A 23,234-nucleotide genomic window follows, 5' to 3' on the forward strand; every position below is an offset into this window, starting at 1 on the left:
GTTTGTTTTAATTTTCTCTGTAAAATACATTTTATAAATGCCATATTTGGGATTGAATAAGGGGTTCAATTTTTAAAAATTAGCAATGATGTTATTCTTTCTTTTAAATCAAGTATGTGCCTTTCATATGCAAACAATATTACAATTTTTAAAAACATAATAACATTGTTAAGCTACAGGAAGACCTGAAATTGACAATTTGGTGTAGAATGGAAATTAATCTAAAAACTTCAAAGTATTAAGGTCTACTGGGAAAGTTCAATACATTGTATCAAATGACTATATTAAGCAATGCAAAGTGAAAGTGTGCACAAACTGTAAAGTCTTGGGAATTCTAATTCACTCTTCTATTTGATGGACATAATTCAGAAATTTGCAAACAAGCTAAGAAAACGTTTTTCCCCTTGAGTTTATTTAACCCTTCATTGGTATAGACCGTGTTAAAAATGTAAACATAAACATTGGTGAGGTCTTGCCCGGCCCCCCCGGAACTTCCGGTTTAGGCCAGTCACCGTTGTTGCCAGTGCAGATTCACCGGCATACGAAGTAAGAAATGAGCGCTTGTTTTCATCAGTTATGCGACGATAGTCAACAAAGGTATTTGTTAAAGTTCTACTATGAAGGAGTGGACGTCTAGAATCCGTCGGATGATCAACTGCAGAGCAGATTATTTAAATATGACGTGTCTTTGTGGCCGCCAGTTGTATAGCACACTACGTACCACATAATCTACGTACATACAAGTATCTCATGTACACGCACGACGAACGTTTAGATATTTTAATTATTTTGTAAATGGAAAAGTGAGGGAAAGATAATTCTATAAAACAAGTGATATTATTATATTATAAAGTATGCTTAAGTGAATCTTTTCCAACAAATCTGCAGAAGTAATGACACATAACAAATACTAGTAAATATACGTGTGCTCTCAACGTCGCCTTTCCGCCTGAGGGATTTAGGGAAAACCTATGATATGGCATGCCACTTTCAGTTGCACGAATTTATTTCAAGCAACAAGGGAGTTTTCAGATTGAAGCGACAAGCGATATCGGGATTTCGCACAGAAGCATTCGATCTAAAGCAAACCATTCACCAGTCACGCTTGCGCAAATAACAGGCCGGGGCAACACAATGCACGGTATTGATAAAACGGGCCAGTCCGAGCGACAAGCGACACCTGCAATTTGTCGTTCGGAAAGTGTTGTTTATATTTTAATATTGATTTCCAAGAGACACATATCGCTGCAGTCTGAAAGCTTCCTTTCGAACCAATTCACCACAATAAAATGAACGTGTCGCTTGGACTGGACTGTTGTTTTCTCAGTACCATACATCGTGTCGCCTCGCTCTGTTGTACTCGTATGCAAGGTGGATTGTTTCCTTTAGAGTAAAGGGGCTGTTGATTGTCGCTTCGGTGTGTAATCTCCGTGCCACTTCAAATAAAGTGAATCCTCAGTGATGAATGAAATTTTTCGAACCGAAGCGACACGACAAAAACTGCACGTGTCGCTCAGATTCCCAATGGCGTGTATTGTGTCGCCTGAGACTTGATTTCCCATGAGTGGTAAATGCTTATTTATAGACTAAATGGGCCTGTGTCGCTTGTCACTTCGGTACGAACCACTGCTGTCGCGTGTCGCTTTGATTTGAAACCTCACTAAGAGCCGTGCTTTTCACAACAACACAATACGCAGATAAACGATCAACATGCTTGTAACAAAATGCAAGTCGTAAAAATCCTTTCCGGGTACCAATCCTTTCTCGTTCTGCTTGTCAGGTTTCGTCTCTCTACGTCCTCCAGAAACATACGAAGTGATACTTGACTCAACAAATTTGTTCCCGATCGAACTGTGCAACCATATGCTACACAGCTAACACCCTATTTCGTTGTAAAAGAATCTCCACTTTGCCCTTTCATATTAACGTTCATAGCACAGTAAGCGTAACCGGATGTTCGAGGGGGACCAGACGAGTGCGCATGCTCCGCAGTAGCTCCGCCTTTAACACCGTCTATATGTGTTCCAGAGCACTGCGGTTGGTATGCATGTGAGCATGGAGCTCACATATGAATTTCATTGTTTTTGCAATTTTTTTGAATTAACCATATTAACATTAACAATATTAAAAATAGTTTACAGATATTTATTGCCTAATACACTGGGGTTATTTTAATGGCACCCACGGACCACAGAAATGTATAGAGGACATCAAAACAAACAACTTTTCTCAGTAACATTTTTATAATTGGTGTGTTACTTCGGCGCTACAGATCTTAAAAAAAAAAAAACATCTTGCCACCTGAATGCATGCAAGCCAACACTCGCCCAGTAAGGTAAGACTGGAACCATTTTATTGCCGCTGGCAAAAAGCCATAGTAACTCGCTTTTGAAAGGAGTAACTGATGGAACCAAAATTAAACGCCTTGGAGAAGTCAAGCAACCTCAAAACTGCAGCCTTACTTTCATTCAGTGTTTATGCAATGTCGTCTGTTACTTTCATGAGTGCCCTTGCAGTGCTGTGGGAGGGTTGGAATTATTTGAATACTAAGAGCCATGACTTACCTAACCTAAGTACAAAACCCCTTTGCCCCACATATGTGACCTAGATGGCAGCAGCACTCCATAACCAAGAGGACAGCAAATGAATGGTTGCAAGGGAAGAATCAATGAGGTGAAGAACCATTCTCAAGCAAATATGCAGTAAAACTCCGAAATATGTGTTCACAGATATAAATAGAAAACGAACCATGAATAAATGCCTGTGTACCATGATGAAATCGGAATTAAACAATTGAAATTTGGTCCGATACACTTGACCCTCTGTACCCCCTCAAGAAAATGAAATTTTTTGCATGGTTTATGAAGAGTTTGTTGTTTATGAACATTTGCAGTTGTTTATAGCTGGCGGAAATGTGTCATTGCAAAGTAAAGTACGCCTGTTAGCTTAGCGTCCATGAAGCAGAACAGCCCGAAGGCTTCGCGCAAGCGAATATAGCACCCAACACGATAATATTCCACAACAGCAGCTAAGTTATAGTAATTTTATGTCGTTCGTTAGGTTATAAGCTGATAGTAATAGTAATTTCCGACATGTTCTTTTGCTATTTTAGTGTGCATACGAACTGTTTTTACTGATAAAAAGCGGTGAAGGTACTCAGAGATGGCAACTTTTTACTTACGCGGGCCACATTTTGTAATCAAATATCTCCGTTATTTATGTTTTCCGCACGCTGGAACCAATTTTATATTACGTAAAACATCGAAATCTGTATATTAAAATAAAATTCAACGGAATTCTCGATGGGGTACAGTGGGTACAACGGTCTCCTATTGCCAAATATTTGTAATCCCCGGAAAAGAAGGTCTCAGAAGGCACAAACCTAATGTCCGTCTAAATTTTCATTGAAGCTAAATATAATATCAAGTGGTTAGTGTAACATTTCTAGTGAAAAACACACTATCTTGGGTAAACTTTTCCATTTATACTTAATATAATTTGATATTGTTTTGCATAAGACTTTTGAAACGAAGAAAAAATGTGAAGTTAATTTCTAACCACAACGTTTCCACAGCGTGCAAAGAGAGAATGAAAATTGTACGAAATAATTTATCTTCTTCTGCACAGGTAGAGTGAAATTGTTTTCGTAACATCTCTGAGTGTTCTGCATTTGCAGTTTGGGAGCGAGTCAAAAGGTCCGAAGCCTCCAATCAAGAAGCGAGCCGCTGACGTCATCTCAACCCAGCACCTATCACTAACTCTCCCGCTCACGCTCTACACTGTTGGTAGGCTCGCTTGCTGGACTCGCACAGGAAGCTGGAGATGTTTCGAAAGCAATCGGATTATAATATTTTTGTGACTTACCCGTTCCCACCTGCTGAACCATTTTTTTTGTGTGTCCTCATGTACTAAATTATTCTCGGCATGATTTTCACAATAAATTACTTTCGTTTTAGGATGGCACCATTAAGTGTTATATTTGCTATAGAAATAAATAAGCATAATTTGTAAGCTAGTTTGGATTAAGTAAGAAGTTTTGTCTGCTTTGATTTGAACTTAGCCAAACAAGAAACATGTCAGTGTTGCCAAGGCAAGTTAGTGAAAAAAAGAGCTGAATCACCTTTAAATCATGTTAACACTAGAACGACGGGAGCGGTCATTTTGACCGTTTTCAATTTTCTTTTTTTCACGTTCTTTTACTTTTTGCGCAAAAATTCTCAATGTACTTGACTTTTCATAATTTTATATCTCCTTTCGATGGATGTAAGCAGTTTAAAAAAAATCCAAAATATGGGCTGTATTACCCTAGAACGACGACGAACGGTCATTTTGACCGTCATAAGAAAATCATTGGAATGCCCGATTGTAGGCTTGTGTTATTGTTATTTTCATTTTTCGAAAGCTAACTTCTCTTTCTTTACATGTTTGTACACGTGCAACGATTGTTACTTCATTGTTGGTCGCGGGTTCCTTTTACTAGTAATGCAGGTGTTTCGATTTGAGCTAGAAAATTGCTTTGTTCTTCGATCTTACATTCATTAGTGAATACTTGACTTGAGAAGATGTCGTGTAAGCGTGGGTTGTCTTCGCAGCAAATTGAAATTTCTTGAGGTATCTGAGGAAGAAGGGGTACTTAAGTCAAGATTCTGGAGGATCAGGTCCAGAAATACTACCCTATCCTCTATCATCATCTTCGGATGAGGATGCAGTGGTGTGTGACCGAGAAGATGACATGCCCATTGAAACAGTTGCAACAACGTCTTCCCACAGCAGAGAAGAGGCAGGAGGAGATGCTCGGGTTAGTGAAAAGGAGGTTTGGTTGGGAAGAGAAAGTTCTGTTTGGGATATAGTCAAGGCTCATATTCCGGTGACAGGCAGGGAAGCTGCCGTGAATGTACTGAAAGAACATGGTGGACCTACAAGCTACGCCAAACGACGTATTTGTGCAGGGGAAGTTTCGAGTGCTTTTCGCCTTCTGTTTGATGAATCCATGTTACGCCTAATCCGAAAATGCACATGAATAGAGGTAAGACGTCAGCTTGGAACACAGGAATGGCGCCTAACATTGGAGGAACTGGAAGTTGCACTCTTTTTGATGTATGTAAGAGGTTATTGTGCAAAAGGAATATCAGTCGAAGATATGTGGTCTCAAAGTTGGGGAGTCAGCTTCTTCCGAGACACAATGCCAAGGGATCGTTACAAGGAGATACTGAGATACTTGCGTTTCGATGAAAAGTCATGTCGAAAGGAAAGAATCTTGACCGACAAATTTGCGCTCGTGTCAGAAGTTTGGAGTTGTTTGAGTTGTTACAGACCAAGTGAAAACGTAACACTTGACGAACAGCTTTTATCCAGCAAAACGTGATGTAAACCTGATAAATATGGATTAAAGTTTTAGGTTTCAGTTGATACTGAAAAAAAAATTGTTTGTAACTCCTTCCCCTACCTTGGAAAAGAAGAGAATCGACCAGAAGGGCAGTCCCTTAGGGAATATGTTGTATTGCGGCTTATGGAACCCTTCCTGAATCAAGGTCGCAATGTTACAACGGACAGTTTTTTACAACACTCAAATTGGCCAAGGCACTAAAAGAAAAGAAGACTACCAAATATGGGCACGATGAACAAATCACGCAGAGAAGTTCCTGATGAAGCAAGGAAGTCAAAAGAAGAGCTTTATTCCAATGTTATTCTACGTCCCGAGGACATCACGATGACTGTGTACCAAGGAAAGCGTGCTAAAAATGTGATTGTTCTCAGTTCCTTGCACAGTCAGGTCTCCATTGAAGCTGATGGAAAAAAGAAACCTGAAACAATTAAATTCTATAATAAGACAAAATTTGGTGTAGATATTTTTGACCAGATGTCAAGGAAATACACAACAAAGGCAGCCTGCAGACGTTGGCCTGTTCACGTTTTCTACAATTTATTGGATATTGCAGTTATCAACAGTCATATTTTGTACTCCAAAGTGACAGGGGAAAAGATAAAAAGAAAATAATTCATCAGGAAATTGGCTGAAGAGCTGCGACAGAACTTCCTGCGGCAAACCTCAAAGACATAGATAGGAATGAAGAGGGTGGGAGATTCATCGGACAAGGTGGATATCAAGAAAAGGAGGCAGTGCCAAATTGGAAGATGCAATCGAAACAAGACAAATATGGAGTATGTGCGATGTAAGAAAGCTGTCTGCGGATCTTGCGTCGGCCAGAAGGACGTCTATTGCTACCAGTGTGTGTAGAGAGTGAAGAAACTAAAAGGTAATGTAATATTATAGTACAACAAAATACATATATTTCAACATTTTGCAGCTGTTTATTTCAAAATTACATTAAAATCTTATGGCGGTCGTTGTTCTAGGGTGATTACTTTTCTCGTCGTTCTAGTGTTAAAACACATTCAAGGCGTTGGTTCTTCGGAAGCTAAAGAAAAATCAGGGCGCGTCAACATACAGATTACTTTCTACCTGTATCAGTGTCATTCTCGGAAACAATTTCAAAATACCCACATCATTGCCGTGACTCGAACCTAAAACTTTCGATTCAGTGTCGGCCGGCGCCAGACACTGAAAATCCTAGTCGACTTTCAGTCTCCCAGTAAAAATAAATAAATGAAAGATAGAATGAATGAATGACATATTAGCCCACATATGCATTTTTATGTGGTATATTTAATGCTACTGCTCCCTCAAATATTCTTGCCTCCCTCCTTTATTTTTACTAATTTTTCTGGTGTAATTTCAGTGGTCACTCATTTCATTCTGCAAGAGCAGAGATCACGGTAAGATTATTTGCGAAAGATATATGAGAAAAATACAAAGTACAGACCAACTAGGATGAGAAGAACCGCGGCACACTCGCGAACTTAGAGTGAATTTTCCATTCTTTTCTCCCTTCACATCCCCATCGCTTGCAAGTCGCTTCCCCATTCTCTCCTTGGCTCGAGAAGGATCTGACTGTCAACCTCTAAATTTTTAAGCTGAAAGGAACCAACACCATGATTGGAATGTTTTATCCATCACTGCCAATTCCGCGAAATCATTTTTTCTTATTTCAATCGAAACCTGAACGAAAGGCCATCGTTCTGTATGGTTGCCAGCAGTTTGCTTCACATCCCTTAAATATATATACAGGGTGTTTCTGTGATCGTGTTACAGACTTGCAGGGATGCTGGAAGGGAAAAAACGCAACAATATGAGATAAAGAATCCTATACCGCGTTTGTTGAAACCTGTCCCACTTCCCGCGCTAGCTGATCGCTGGCTTTTCTAGCATAAACCACGCGGCGTTGCTGCTGCAGACCGCGTGAACTCCGTGCTGGGGAAAGCCAAAGCCAGGCAGCAAATTAAAATACGCAACGTGGCAACAGCGTCTACGTAAGCGCCTCTCTTCTGGATTCCATTGGCTCCTCGCTGCCCTGCAGACGATTTTTTTCTCGTTTCTCATTGGGACCGAAACTGTCGAGCGATCGCTAGCGCGGGAAACGGGACAGGTTCTAACAAACGCGGTATAGTCCGGAAATGCCCCAGTCAAAAGTTACAAGACAAAACCTTCGAAGGGCAGGCAACCACGCACAACGCGGAGTAGAATGACAAAAGCAAGGGGAAAGAATCCACCGCGCATGTTCTGGAGAAGGCGTAACGTCAAACTCGACGTGTGTAGTCTAGAAGTACGAGTGGCTGCAATCGGTGCAATGGAGTATACGCTAGAGGAACTGGCTGATATGGTGTTTGTGTATGGACGAGCAAATGGGAACTGTAGGGACGCAGAAAGGTTGCATCGGACCACGTATCCACGCGCAGACATCCAGCGCACACCGTGTTTGCCAGACATTTCCAACGATTACGGAAAACGGGGCAAGTGTGACCTCAATTCCACGAGCAAGGAGGACAAAGAACTGCAAGGACACCCGACCTTGAAGAAGCAGTGCTGGATCGGGTGGAAGGACAACCATCCATTATATAGTACACGGGCTGTGGCACGTGAAATTGGTGTGGCGTGGCCCATAGTACTATTCAGAGAGAGCAGCAGCTGCACCCTTACCATCCACAGCGTGTCCATGTCTTGGGTCCAGCTGATTTGAACCCGGCCTCGTGTTAAGCGAATTGTTACTGCAGCGCTGTGTGGTCGACCTTCAGTTCCATGCCTGTGTGCTTTTCACTGATGAGGCCTGTTTCACGAGAGAGGATGCTGAATAGTAGCAAAAGACATGTATGGGGCGATGAAAATCCCCAACTTTGTTGCGTTTGCTCCCTTCCACCATCCCTGCAAGTCTACATGGTCACAGAAGCACCCTGTGTGTGTGTGTGTGTATACAGGGTGATTCAAAAAGGACTTTACAACTTTGAAAGCTTATAGCAATTATTCAGATAACTTAGAGTCGGTTGAGGTGCCATTGCAATGCAAAACACATCAAGTTTGTCATACAACATTCATGTGGCTACCATTTGTAATGCGGCATACATCCCACCTGAAGTAGATTTCATTCTAGACTTTCACCAGTAAGTCAGGCGTTACTTCTGCAGCGGCGGCGTTAATTCGAAGTTTCAGTTCAGCAAGATCAGTAGGTAAAGGTGGTACATAAACCCGATCTATTGAAACCACAAAAGAAAAAATCTAGCGGGACAAATCTGGAGAGCGAGGTGGCCATGCAATGCTGATAGCGCTACTGGTAGACGAGTTCGGTACTAATGGACTACGTGAGTCAAAACATAAAGTGTTTTGCTTTGCAATGGCACCTCAACCGATTCTGTAAGTTATCTGAATAAATTTCTATATGCTCTCAAAGTTGTAAAATCCTTTTTGAATCACCCTGTATATATATGTGTTTCTAAGTTTCAGTTGGAATTATAATTAGATATATCTGCTATAGAGAAAAATACACACACATATTTATTTTAGCTCGTTTTTCTGCCAATAAATAAACTTATGACAAAATTCTCAGATATTTCAAGATGTAGGTTCTTGTTACCATTTTCTAAGATGGTGGATTTTCTTCAAACATTTGAATGGCGGATTTTAAATATATTATTCACTATACCATTCCCTACAATCGAGTACAAAAACTATTTGTGTTGCAATTATTTTCATGATAGACCATTATTTTTCCTCTGTTGCCTGTACCAACGGTGACATTTTGAGTTGTGTCGTTCATCCATCATTGTCCCTTCATCCATTTCATCTTAACATTTTTCATCCCCATTGTCGCGATTAGCCAAAAGTGGCAGAAAAGCGAGGTAAAATAAATAGTCAACAAAATCAACATAAATAAATTACAATTGCAAAGAGTACCAAACATGTAGACACAGCGGTTCATGCTTTGAAATAATCATGGCATTAATCCAATCGCAATATCCACACAACTTCCTGGCGAGAAGAGTTAATTATCACTGGTTTTAGCGGATGCGTGCAGTCTCCATTCCATCCGTCGGGTGCGTTCTCTGTTCTAGATGTTTTCGTTGCGCGCAGGACGAGGATTCTCTGTTTACATGGAATCGCCAGTTTCTCGCATTGTTCTCTCGAGTGGAGAGAATGTTGGGATCTGTTGTCGATCAACGAAAGAGGTAGCTCAAACATTTGCAGTTAGATTCCCCGACGAAAAGTAATCAACTGAGTACACAGCTCTCTTATTAACAGAAAAATTTGCTGCGCGCCGAGAGGTACAGATATCAAGTTCACGTTCCTCTTCCGTTCGCTTTTTTTTTTTTTATGTTTTTCTCCTCCGCCAACACAATACGCAACTCTCTCCAACCATCTCCCATAAAGTTTTTCTTCGGATCTCATTTATCTTCTGCTATAGAGTTATATTTGTTTTCTTGTGTTTTGTGTGTGTGCGTGGGCGCTCGCTTGTGTGTGTACAGCCAGACGCACACAGTCGAGTTGGATGAGGCACAAGGCTCAGATGAAAATGAAAGCCGGACTAAAGTAATCTCTGGGGATGCAAAGAAAACGAAAAAGAGATGGAAAATCTAACGATTACATGATGTAATTCTTAGGAAAAAGACACACCACGTACAGAAAACAAAAACGAGTGTATGTACGCAGAGATCATGTAAATAAAGAAGAAATAATTCAGCATATTTTGACCACAAATTGAAGAAAAAAGTTGAAGCAGAGAGTACTGCTTAAGCCATGATATGATCCATGGGGACTAATCAGAAATGTACTTCATTTCACGGACAATTACATTTGTAAAAAAGAAAGGTGGTGATGTAAAATTATCGCCTTTAAAATCTTTTCACTATTTACCTTCTTGAGATGCCGAATCTTGCATTTTCTGATTATGTATTCTTGTTACTACGGCCAGGGGTGCCCATCCCCCCCAAATCATGTCATGCGCACTCCCAAATAATATCATTCACACCCTCAAACCACATCGTAATCCCCACAAAGTATTTCATTACGACAGCGTGTCTACCGAAAGTAACCTTTTTCTTAGCTTTACTAAACACTGTACTTGAATTATCCCTCCTCCCTAAACAGGGGTGCCCATCACTCAAGACCGTTCCTAAAATCGTTCATCATAATCCCCCCAAAAAGTCTGGATGAGTACGTAATAATTGATGTCTATCTGAATGAAATACCATGTTAAACTGTCCATATTTTCCAATTCTTCGATTTTCGAAAAAACTTATAGCTAGCTCATTGATTGGTTAAATGTAGTAAATTAAATTATGTAAATATGCATATAAATAGTGTTTGTGAGTGGGTTTATAAAACTATAAAACTCACAATTTGAGTATTTAACACAAATTGTTACACAACTTAAGATAAAGATAGAAAATTCAACCTTGGAAAACCAAATAACATGCTCCAGCCGTATGACCGATTTAATTATTGTTTCTCGAGACATTACAGAACCATAGCTACAAATTCTTAAGTTCAGGGCGATAATATAATACGGTTCCTCTTTCAAAGAACTCCTCCCCCCACCGTTTTCTTGGGGTAAATATAATTATTTTAGTAACCCATAACAATAAGATAAGCCGAGGTAGCCCAGTCGCCAGTCGACCTCAGTGGCGGAGTGGTTAGCACAGCGCTCTACAACGCCAGGGGTTCCGGTTCGAGTCCCTGGTAAGGCATGGGTATTTGTGATTGTCTGTAATGAAAAGTCCTTAAATAGAAATGTGAATGTAATGATATGAGTGAATGAAGTGTGATGGGGGAAGCTTCCGCTTAGGGTCTTTCCTTTAGAAAAAAAAAGTCGTTAGGGCGTCTGACTACCATGCGAGAGACCCGGGTTCGATCCCCGGCGGTTTTTTTCCACCTTATCAAGTGGCTCCGGTGCCAACCCAGCGTCGTATAAAGTTGGTACCTAGAGGAGACTCTGGGGGGGTAAAGGCGGCCAAGGGCGTGGTGATGATTACATCACCCCTACCTTCGGCCGTGATCAAGAAAGTGTGGGGCCCTAACTCCACACCCCCTATATGCCCTCATGGCGTGGTGCAAAGCACAGGGGAGCACTTTACCTTTACCTTTTTACCCATAACAATAATTACATGTATTTTATCTTCAGTGCAAATTGAACTTGTTAAAGTAAAATATTCCTGTGACAAGAAATGCGGATTCGATATATATTTGTTCCAAATGATGCACCTGTATACCAACAATAAGCATTATATCTTAAGAAGTGATGTTATTAATGAATATCGAGAATATGGCTTATGTCTTGTAATGCAGCAATAATATAAAACTTCACATGCTCCTCAGTAAAGCGCCAAACACGCATTTTCGCAACACAGTATCGCGAGCAAATAAACATTTTACATCCATTTCTTTGTAGGCTTTCAATAATATTAATTTAATGGGGTGTCAATACTTTCTTAGGATTCCGAGATATTTAGTCCTTTCCAACTTCTCTTCTGGCACGCTCGGGGTTGAAAACGTGTGGATACCATATCGCTTAATGCAGTCTCCAAAATTTAATGTTCGAACTCTCTCTCCACTGCAGAAATCCCTTGACAATCTAAGATTTAACACTTTATCAAGAGCTTTCTATCTCCCCCTTTACATTTAATATTGAATCCTACCACGAACATTTCCATACACATTTTAGACTTACTGTTGATATTGAAGAGTGGATATTGCCTCCTCCAAAAAAAAAATCAGTTCTCAGTCTCCACACCAGAATTTCCGCAAAAGTATAGGACAATAGTAATGCACAAGATATGGATACCTCCCTCAATTTAATGCTCAATCCCCCTCTAACTAAAATACCCGTCATAATATAAGACCTAGAGTTCGATACTATCCCCCCAAAACCCACGTGTCAATTAAGGCCTAATATGTAAGAGTTGGATATTTCTCCCCCCACCCTTCGATAATACCCTTACACACTTTCTTTTTTTCATCTAATGGATTGAATATGGTGCATTTAAGGTGTAAAATGTTTACATACATTTTTGAAAAATATATATAAATATTGAATTTTATCTATTTGATGTGAAATCCCCCCCAAAAATCTCGATGGCGCAGCGTGCGCCATAAACCAACCCTGAGGACACCCCTGACTACGGCAATTGCATTCATTTTTCTCCCTTAGAGGGTGAAACTTAACTGTAAAAAAGGGCCATTTCTCATATTCGACACGCTCAACCTCAACTGCTTAAAGCAGGATCTACCATACAGAGGGACAGTGAAAGCAGGCTGTTATCAGAGTAAATTATTCTAGGAAATTAGTTACCAATTTAAAAAAAACAGAAAATTAGATCATTTCCTTTTTATTTTAACAGTGCAAGAGTACTTTTATAGAATTGTAACAATCAACAAGTAAATATTTTCCCTTTCTTTATATATCATTAATCAGACAACTACGTAAGCCATGCAAGTTAAATTGATAAATAATTAGGGGGCAATGCGTGTATAGTGAATGCGGCCATACGACCGAGAATTCTAAGAATAGGTTCCTCTATACCCCAACCTAATATTAATTTAATAAGAAGTTAGAATAACCAAAACCTAATATAGAACAAATAAATGAACAAATGAACTATAGAATTTAAAGGAACCACAATTTACGTAGATTGTAAATACATTTTTTAAGTTTGTGCTCTTTCGTTGTTTTATGGTTGATTAATAAGTTAAGTGAACTTCATGTAATTGATAGGCTAATCGGGACTAGACCTACGGTTGAAAGTGGGATCCGAACCACTGTGCAATGTACTTCCACCGGGTATCGAACCCGATACCCCAAAAGCGACGACGTTAAGATGATGTTTTATGAATAGTCATACTTAATGCAAGAATGAAATGTCATGCAAGATATGCTGAGTATTATTGTACAAAAACAACAAAGGTAAGGGTGGAAATTTTGAGATTAATTAACTATGAATGAAATATCTTCCCATGCTCGGAGATGTCTCTAGCCCAAGTCAAATGGGTGTCAGGTTTCAAGTGTGTAACAGGTGACAGTTCCTATATGTAGATTATTGAACAAAGCGCGAGGGTATGTTTTTGTTGTGACATGTCTTCCCGGACTCCAATGATTGCCTTGTCTTTATTGTTTCTGTAGATTCCTAAATAGGCCAACCCTGATAACTATCGAATTAGTATCTTAACCTTTCAGTCTACCCAGATTTCATATTTGTAGATTGAGTTCTTTCGTAGTTATGAGCCGTCATTACGCCAATTATGGGCGTACCCAGATTTTGTTCCAGGGAAAGGGGGAGGGGGCAAATAACCAAATGGAAGTTATGTTTTAATATTTACAAATTTAAAGACATATATTTTTAATTTCCAGCCAGAATCTGCAATTTTAATGTTTTGAGCAAAATTTGATTTCAAATGAGCTTTCAAAATCACTGAAGCAGTATTAAAACTTTTGCCCTTACACAAAATTTTAGGAGACGCCCATGGCGCCAATTTTAACTGGCAATTCTCTAATTCCAATAAGAGACAAAAGGACTGACGGAAATAACAAAATAAACTAGAAATTTAAGTAAGTCTTGAAGATTCCCTAGCGACGAATGATGAAAAGATTCTCTCGGGCTATAGACCAGGCGAGTTGTGAGATTCAACTCACCTGGTCGATAGCCCGAGATAATCTTTCCAGCCTAGAACTTGTTACTTCTCCTAGTTCATGAAAAACTCATTCACACCCACTCACCCACTCACACACAAATATGTATATATTACATAATTTTCTTAGACTGTTAACTGGAACAGACAAATTACCTGGCAATACATGGCATGAACCTTGTGATATTTTACAGGTTTCTATTTTGAAAAATTACATATTTGAAGTTAAGTTGTTTCTGAAAGATGGAAGGCTAAGGTACGTATTTCGATTAGTCATTTATAAAGATCGCTTATGTCTTATTATGAGACTTAGCGAACGTGCTGTACAAGGTAGATCTTCCAATCCAGGAAATTTTATCTTTATATTTAGAATAGTTTATGAGTAATAGTAATCGATAAATATAGATTGTTTTATAATTGAGTTGACCAGAACAGATGCATAGGCCAATCGAGATTTGTTCAAGGTGATATTTTGTGATATTTCAGTTCAACTAATTTCATATTTGTAATCTGGATAGTTTCTGAAATATCACATCAAGAATATATGTATTTATGACTGTCTAATAATTATTAGATCCCCGTAGAGAGGTGTTGTGTTTTAATCGGTCTTAGACTTGTCGTGAGGAGATTTGGGTTTGAATTGATGAATAGTTGATATCCGCATGATACAAGGGTCGTTCAAGGTTGACCAGGACTTTCGTGCGTAAAATATTAATGAATCAATGTAGCGCTGCATTACTAGGGCAGGACAGACCATGATTCCTTGCGAGTAACCATGATCCTTTGCGACACATTTGGCGCATGCGCAGTAGTGTAAACAAAGATGGCGGCAAGTAGTGTATCTGTTGCTGTGGAACAGCGGTGTATAATGAAATTTCTCGTAAAGGAGAAGGTGAAACCTGCTGAAATTTGGCGTAGACTGCAAGCACAGTATGGTGAACAAACACTGTCACGGGCAAGAGTGTACGAATGGTGTCATAAAAGTTCCCCTCCACCCAAGAAAAGCAAAGCGCTGCCGTCTGCCGGTAAGATTTTGGGAACAGTCTTCTGGAACATGAAAGGTGTTATCCATGTGGATTTTGTGGAGAAGGGTGCCACAATTAATGCCAAGTATTACTCAACACTGCTTCACGGTGCTGTACGTGGGGCTGTTCGGAAGAAAAGACCTGGAATGTTGTCGAAACACGTCATTCTTCTCCATGACAATGCCAGGCCCCACACGGTCCATTTGACTCAAACAACACTGGCCAGCGTGCAATGGGAGGTTTTACCACACAGTCCTTACAGTCCAGATTTATGCCTCAGTGATTTCCACTTGTTTGGGGCACTTAAAGAGCATTTGGGCGAGACGCACTTCCAGACAGATGAGGAATTCAAGAACGCTGTCCTGCAGTGGTTACGACACCAACCTACTTTTTTCTACGCCAAAGGCATCAAGAAACTTCCACAACGACGGCAACGGTGTCTGGATGATCAGGGGGAATACTTTGAAAAACTGACATAGTTTGGTGCTTATATGTATGTATATTTCCTGTCTAGAAATAAAAGTCCCGGTCAACCTTGAACGGCCCTTGTATTTCCCCTTATGTACATGCATAGCAACTATGGGGCTATTTTACAGCCCACGATCAATCTGCACAAATTTTCTCCTCTATTGCGAATCAAGCCACATTAAAGTACTTATAACTGCAGATTTCTATGTATTCACGGATTCATGTAGCGCACTTAATAATAATAATAATAATAATAATAATAAAAAACATCCATATCATTGAGAGCATAGCCAAATTGTAAGTATGTAGATGCTCACTCATGTTGCATGTGTATATCGCATATGTATGTTCAACATAATTGGGAGATGCATCCTGATCAATGCTGATTTTAATAGTTCGAGATCGGTTGAACTGATGCCCTTTTATTTATTATTTATAACAGCATTCTTCAGTTCCATGTTAGAACATGACTCAAATGTAACTCCATTTGTTTTCCCCTTCTTTATAAATGGAGTAGGTGCTTCCAGGCAGTTCATACTAGGAAGATAGGGAATAGCTTATTGCATTGTTCTGTTTCCTGGTTTGTTATTGTATTTAAATCGACATTATTGTTATTTTTACACAAGTTTCACTGAGTTTGGCTTATAGCATATTTTTAGCATCACCGCGAGATGGCGCCTGAAAAAAGCAAAAAAAAAAAAAAAAAAAGAAAGCGAGAGCAAGAGAAGGGGGAGAAACAAAATAGGGTGACATTTTCTGGACAGAGTTAGAACTTTACAAGCGATAAGAGACTTGCGCTCTGTTGTTGGGATTCCCGGGCGGAAGATAATGCGAGGACAGGCTCCATCCCTCATCTCGCTTCGTCTGTGCATGGAAAACAAAGCATACCAAGTAGGAACAACGCGAGAGCAGATGCCTAAGGTTTTTGATGTCAGGAAAGAGAAATAAACAGAAATATATGTACACAATTTGCCCTTTGAAGAATTCCCTCACTTAAATAAGGTCTCCCGGAAGCATTTTTTTAAAAAAAAATACTGAAAAGTAACTGAAAGAGATTCTTAAGAAAACAAATAACAAGTGGCCTTCTCATATTTTATATATACACACATATATACACGTATACATACAGTGCTTTTATTTCTGGCGGTACGCCGTACCGGCACCTTTTTATTGGCGAGAATAAAATTGACAACATTTTATTTTAACGAAAGACGTGTGCGTCTGTGTCCAGCTACATGAATGAAAGATCAATTATGAACATACAACATATTTTGAGTAGTTTATCTGATGAACACAGGAACAAACCAACTTGAAGAGTACCGACACCTTTCTTCCCAGAAAGAAAGCACTGTATATATTAGGACACTTTGAACAGATACCGATGCTTGAAAAAATTATAACAACCAAAAGTTTTTAGAAGTATTGCTTAATATTAGTGGATCAGTATTCTACTGCAGAGTTTTGCTTTGAAATATTAAAAAATGCATGAGAATATAAAGGTACGTGTTATGTAATCACAAAATACAGTTTTCTTTTAAACATAATATTGGTAGAAAATTAATGAAAACTTCGAATTTTGCATAACTTACAGGAAAATTAGACTCCTCTAAAGTGTTGGGCGGCAATTTTGCGGGCACCTCGAACGATCAAAACGCCGGAAAGATATCGGCCGATATCGGTAAATAAAATTCAACCGATACCTCCCGATACCGTTACATCGTCATCGTATCGGCTCAGTCCTAATATATATTGCTGAGGTCCACCCTACTCGTAGACTTTCTAGAGGGTGTAGCTTTGTTGAGACACTCGCTTGGTTGTTCGATCCTTATTATTTCATAATTAAGTTAAATGACCCTTGATAAATGATAAATAACACCCTCTCCTTGGGACCACCCCTCTCGTCCACACGACAAACACAACTCCTCAAGCCACCTCAACTTCCTATCGATCATGCCTTCCAAATCCCTGACCAAGCAAGGCATTAACCGATTGGAAATCGTGGCAGCATTCTTTCGATGATCTCTTTCCACCTGTCTACAATATATAAACATTTCTTCTGTCTCTTCTTTCTCAAGCGATTTTACAATTATGAACGAGAACATGACAAAATCGAAACAAGTGTCATAACGGCTGGTTGAGAAAAAATATTTACCTTTTTCCCACGTGATGGTCTGAATTGGATAACCTGCTACCGGGCATTTTATCACAAGATCCTCTCCTGCAACTGCTGATATCTTGGACATGGGACGAATGTGCGGCAAACCTGTAAAATAGGAAAATTTCATCGGGATTTTGGCAGTCAAAGACAAACCACATAATGCTCCAATGGCACTAATCATAATACCTGCATATCCACATTTTCTTAGAGATTTATTAACAAATAAAACAGAAAAGGATAGCTTATACCATGAATAGTTTCATCTTGGAATATACGGTAGTCTCCTAAATCATCCATCAAAATTATTAAAGTTCCATCAAATTGAAACAAGTCTTGAAGCTTTCCTGATGATGAATGATGAACAGATGCTCCTGGAATATCGACCAGGTGAGTTATGGAAAGATTTTCAAGATTTTCGAGAGTTAACTTCACTCTTATCTGCAGTGCTGTATTTGGTCATGGAATCTTCCACCACAAATATATACTGCTGGTTTGACCCTCAGTACACACAAATTGACTGACTTTTGTAAAATTTTCAACCCCTTGTCTATTAAAATCTTCATTTTGGTTTTCGCTGGATGCACAGGCATCAGACATCCATCAAGCCAATATTGTCATGTCTGTTTCAACTGACGAACACGCTGCGGATAGAATCTCAGGAGGTCATATAAATAACTTTTCATTAAAGAAGCATTAGCAATGTTCCAGCAACAATAAAACACTTGAATGTGTAATTAATTTGAAGAGTTTTCGCTTGATCGTTAATACACTCCTCACAAAAAGTTTGGAATGTTGTTATATTAGGCACAACAAGTTTGGAATATTGTTATATTAGGCAATAGGTGATAGGTACGGTGGCATATGTCGGTGAGAACACAAGAACGTCCAGCAGACAGACAGATACCATGTGTTGTTGCATTCCAAGGCTGTTCCTATCGCCTAATATATAATATAAAAATATTCCACACTTTTTGTGAGGAGTGTATAAAATACAGTTACATTTAAATAAAAACTCATACGCCCATACTACACATTATTCTACATTTTTTGGAAACTATACAGGGTGTCTCATAAGTAATAGCGCAAACTGACACAGGTGGAAGTACACGATAATAGAAGCAAAAAGTCTCAGTAAACATGGGTCTCCAAACGAGCCGTTTTCGAGATAATCGCGAATGTGTGATTACAAGCCGCCACTGACTTCATTGTTTTTAAACGTCGTCCTAGTTGGCAAAATGCTAATAATGTGTGCAAATGTGTGGTTACAAGCAATCATGAGTGCGCGGTCCGTGGTTTGCTCTTTGTTTACAAAACAAAACATTTCCGAGAGGTGACGTTGTAATCAAACAGAACATTTCCGAGAGGTGGTACGGCTTGTACCCACACATTCGCAGTTATCTCGAAAACGGCTCGTTTGCAGGTCCATGTTTACTGAGACTTTTTTGCTTCTATTATCTTGTACTTTCTTTCACCTGTGTCAGTTTGCACTATTACTTTTTAGACACCCTGTATACTTGAAAATCTAGAAAAATATTAAAGCTGCTGACCAACGCAGTATTTTTTTATTTAAGTAAAACACATTTTACATGTAACGTTTCCACCCTATATCAGGGTATTCTTCAAACTAAGAATTAACAATTGGTTCTTAGTTTGAAGAAGACTTTGATATAGGGTGGAAACGTCACGTGTAAAGTGTTTTTTACGTAAATAAATACTGCCTTGGTCAAAAGATTTAGTGTTTCTCTAACATGGAAACAAGGCTTAGCTGCGTTACCATTGAAAATCTACTAAATTATTATAAAGTAAGTCATTTCTGAAATAATTCAGCGGGTAACTCAGAGCCAATGTTCTTTACAAATGAATTGGAAACAATCAGTCGAGAGAACGTGGTACACAGCTGAGATGGGAAAGTGATGCTTTGGTGCCTCTGAGCGAGAGGAAAGAGAAGAAAGGCTCGACGTGACAGAGAAACAAGTGTTCTAGAAATTTTAAACCTCTGGTAAACAAAAGAAAGGCAAGTGAGTACACACAAACAGCCTAAACAGGACGTGGTTAGCATGCTAATTAAAGACCCTGTTCTGTTTGTGCACGAATTAGGTGCACATCAAGGTGTCCAATGAAGTTTGCAAAAAGGAAATACTACAGTAAAACGGAGTAGAAGTACGTTAGTTGCAAATTTATGTCCCAAGAAACACAAGTGGTTGAATAGGAATGTACATTTAATTTTGCACAAGGGAATAAGGTGATAAATGTTTTGTATTACACATTATATGGACAATATTTTGGTTTCAGATATTAGAATATAAAATTAATGAACTAGTTTATTTTTCAAATTCATCAGTTTTGAACAAGAACAGATAAATTACCGACCGAATGCTTTCAAGTTACTAAGTTGCTCTATCCTTACATACGTATAACATTTACAGGTTTCATGTTCAAGTGACTTCGAAACTAGCTCCTCCCTTATTTACATACAATTATTATTATTATCCGGAGAAATAATTGGTATAGATTGTACGCCACGAGGAGGACGACTTTGTCATGGATTTATTGAAAACAAGGAAATCCCTATAACTTACACCCTATCCTGAAGAAACAACCTCCATCTTGCTCTTGAATTTTACCTTTACCTGCATTGTCTGACAAAAAAGGAATGGATGAAATTCTTGAAGGGACACTCACAAAAAACACCCATCCTCAGGTCAGAACCCGTGAACTCAACGCGCTTGGTCACTGAACCTGCTCAGTTTAGGATGTGTCTTACTGACTCATAGGAACAGTAATTTATCTTCTGGCCGTACATAGCAGATGCAATTTTATATTCAACGATGATATTGACCGAAAGCTTAAGGAAAATGGCTTTAACCTAAGCTGCGTAGAAATATCGCGACAAGAGGCATCCAGTTTACTTTGGATTTGCTTGTAGCAAATTTGTCCAAAATGAACAATTCAAATGGAGACATTCCTATTGGAATCTGCTGTACTTTCCGTCTTTATCTGTGACATGTACGTAAAGTACAATAATCATTTCCAGTGAAGAGCATTTGGCTGAATCTTCTGAGGAAATGAGCCTACAAGGGTTGGATGCTAATTTCAAATATGGATAATGAAGGGAAGTTTTTTAAAAAAATATTCTTGAAGTCGACGTCAAATGAATAAATATTTTTAGCAATTTATTAATGGAGAAAAGCGTGAATCCAATTACTGATACTTACATTTATTAAACAGAGTAATGTTGTCGTTATTGACATTAAGCTATATAACATACCCACTTGAATATATTATATTGAAACACTGACGCACCTGTGAGCACTTAAGAGTCACTGAGTAAAGTGCGTTGTGCATACCAGATAGGTAAGTGTAAAATAGGCAAGTCCTGGAATAGTTCTTTCAAGTATAAAGTTAATTAGAATCAAATCAATAACAAAAATAAGGCAGTAATTTGGGATACTTCAGAGAAATGATTTGTAATATTTTGTAATGATTGAGGCATTATTTACATTAACATCAGTGAACATGGAAAGTCGCTTACCATAAATATTGAGCCTTGCAGAATGCTTCGCAGATCCAACTCTGTTCGTGGCTTTACATTCATATTCACCACCATCTTCTACTTGTACGCTAGTGATATTTACGTGACTAATGACATCCCCGTGGACAGTAACATATTGGCCAATCAAGTACCTAGAATGATATGGATTTTGATTAAAGCATTAGGGAGTAGCACAACTGGAAATTTAATACACAAGAAAAGTATACATTGTGCATTGGAAAAATATCTAATTTTTGGCATAGAGTTCAGGAACCTAGAAAAATATTAATTTTGATTAGAACGTGGAAATGGAAACACACATTAAAGAAAAATTAATAAGACGTAGCAATTTATCTGATGAATGAACACAGCTATTGTAGTATTAAGCAGACACGCAAAGGATATTTGAAGCAGAAAGTAATTCATTCAGGATATAAGAACTTTGGCGATGTGATTGACTAGGCTGATACATTTTACCATATTCATGATATCATTGTTATGCAAGAATAAATATTAATTAATTTGATATTCGTATAATTTTCCTTGTTTGAACAATCGTGATTAGGTTAGTAAAATCATATATTTCGAGCAAAGAAGTTAGTATATCTATCCTATAATACAATATGTTAATGTAAAATGTCTGCGATAACAGTTTATACTTGATTCCTTATCTCATACTAGCTCTGATACATAAAGAACACAAAACATGGCTAGTCATTGTAAAAGTAACATTTCTGTCTTTATTATTATGGCTTTACAAGTTCCTGAGTAATGAACGTAATAGTCTGTTTATGCACATTATTTTATAATTTGATCTGAAGTTGTACATCTAATTGTAGAATTACGAAAGCGCAAACTCTCTGGTGTAGTAATATTTCTTCACGAAGTTGCATTACAAAAGCATAAGGATCGCACGACAATTTTCATTTTTGAGAAATCACCCCAAAGTCAACCCCACTTCCACGTAGTGCAGTAACTGCAGTTTTGCGGGCCAACGAAGCTCTGGCGTCTAGACCTACGGCCAGCACAATCCTCTGTAGTAATCCTTTACACCCGGACATGTACTGTATTGGAATTCTGATTATCTGAAACATTTATTATGACGATGGTAACAATACAAATTAGCCACATATAAATCCTCATTGAAACGAACAGTGTTTGAGTTTGAGGCTAAATTGTGCAGCGTATAATTGCTACCTATGACTCGTGGCCTACTGTAGGATGATTTGCGGCGACGCACTCAAAATTAATTTTAGTCAGCAACAGTGTATAATCAATACCAAGATTTAATAGCCGTTTCGAAGAGGTTCTTCGTGATCCACGATATGTAAAATCGAAATATTTGTATTCTACTTATTGTTGGCGTTGAAGAGAAAGCAAAGGGATCAGAACTGCATTCTTGGCCCAAAGGAGAAGAGGAAGATCTCCTGCTTGCACGCGAGGCAACGAACTACCTTTCGTGATCGCATCGTTGCAATTCGATTGACGTGTTCAACTTGGCGGTGACCAACGCTGAAGCATCCCCATTAAGTGTTAAACCACGCACGCGACCAGCTAGCAGCAACGATAGAAGCTTCGTCTTCTTCGTTCGAGCTATCTTTAGCGTCTTTCGAAACGGTAGGAAACATATTCTCGCTGAAAATCTTTTAATTGCATGTTCAAGGTTCATGTAAATGCAAGTCTACAGAAAATTGTCGTGCGATCCTGATGCTTCTGTAATGCAGCTTCGTGAAGAAATATTACTACACGAGAGAGTTTGCAACATAGTACAATCAAACGTTATCTAAACCAGATCAAATATTATATTTAAAGAAGTTCGCATGAATGTAATCCTAACAGAGGCCTTATTCTGAATGCTTTGGAAGATTTTCGTTTCCTGGTTGAAATCAAGTAGCAGAAAAATAAAAAAAATACACTAACTTGATTCCATTATATTTCCTCTAGTACAGCATGAAATATTTCTGCATTAATTCAAATTGTTTATGTATATTACAAAAGTGCTTCACAAGCTGTTTCGCACAGTTTTGACTCTGAACGAAT

At 38.7% G+C, this 23,234-nt stretch overlaps 1 protein-coding gene across 4 annotated transcripts in view; it reads right to left on the reverse strand.

Annotated features, from left to right (window-relative positions):
* LOC145983948 (cell adhesion molecule Dscam2-like) overlaps window positions 1–23,234 on the reverse strand; it is a 796,725-nt gene that overhangs the window by 92,414 nt on the left and 681,077 nt on the right. For all 4 annotated transcript variants that reach the window (XM_083117150.1, XM_083117148.1, XM_083117149.1 and 1 more), the window contains exons 10-11: window positions 21,195–21,346; window positions 17,657–17,767 (exon numbers count right to left, since the gene is read on the reverse strand). In XM_083117150.1, the coding sequence (XP_082973276.1) occupies window positions 17,657–17,767; window positions 21,195–21,346 (263 nt within the window). The remainder of the gene's footprint in view (window positions 1–17,656; window positions 17,768–21,194; window positions 21,347–23,234) is intronic.

This window comes from Lepisma saccharinum, chromosome 2 (genome assembly GCF_977018435.1).
Source record: "Lepisma saccharinum chromosome 2, izLepSacc3.1, whole genome shotgun sequence".
Lineage (NCBI taxonomy): Eukaryota > Metazoa > Arthropoda > Insecta > Zygentoma > Lepismatidae > Lepisma > Lepisma saccharinum.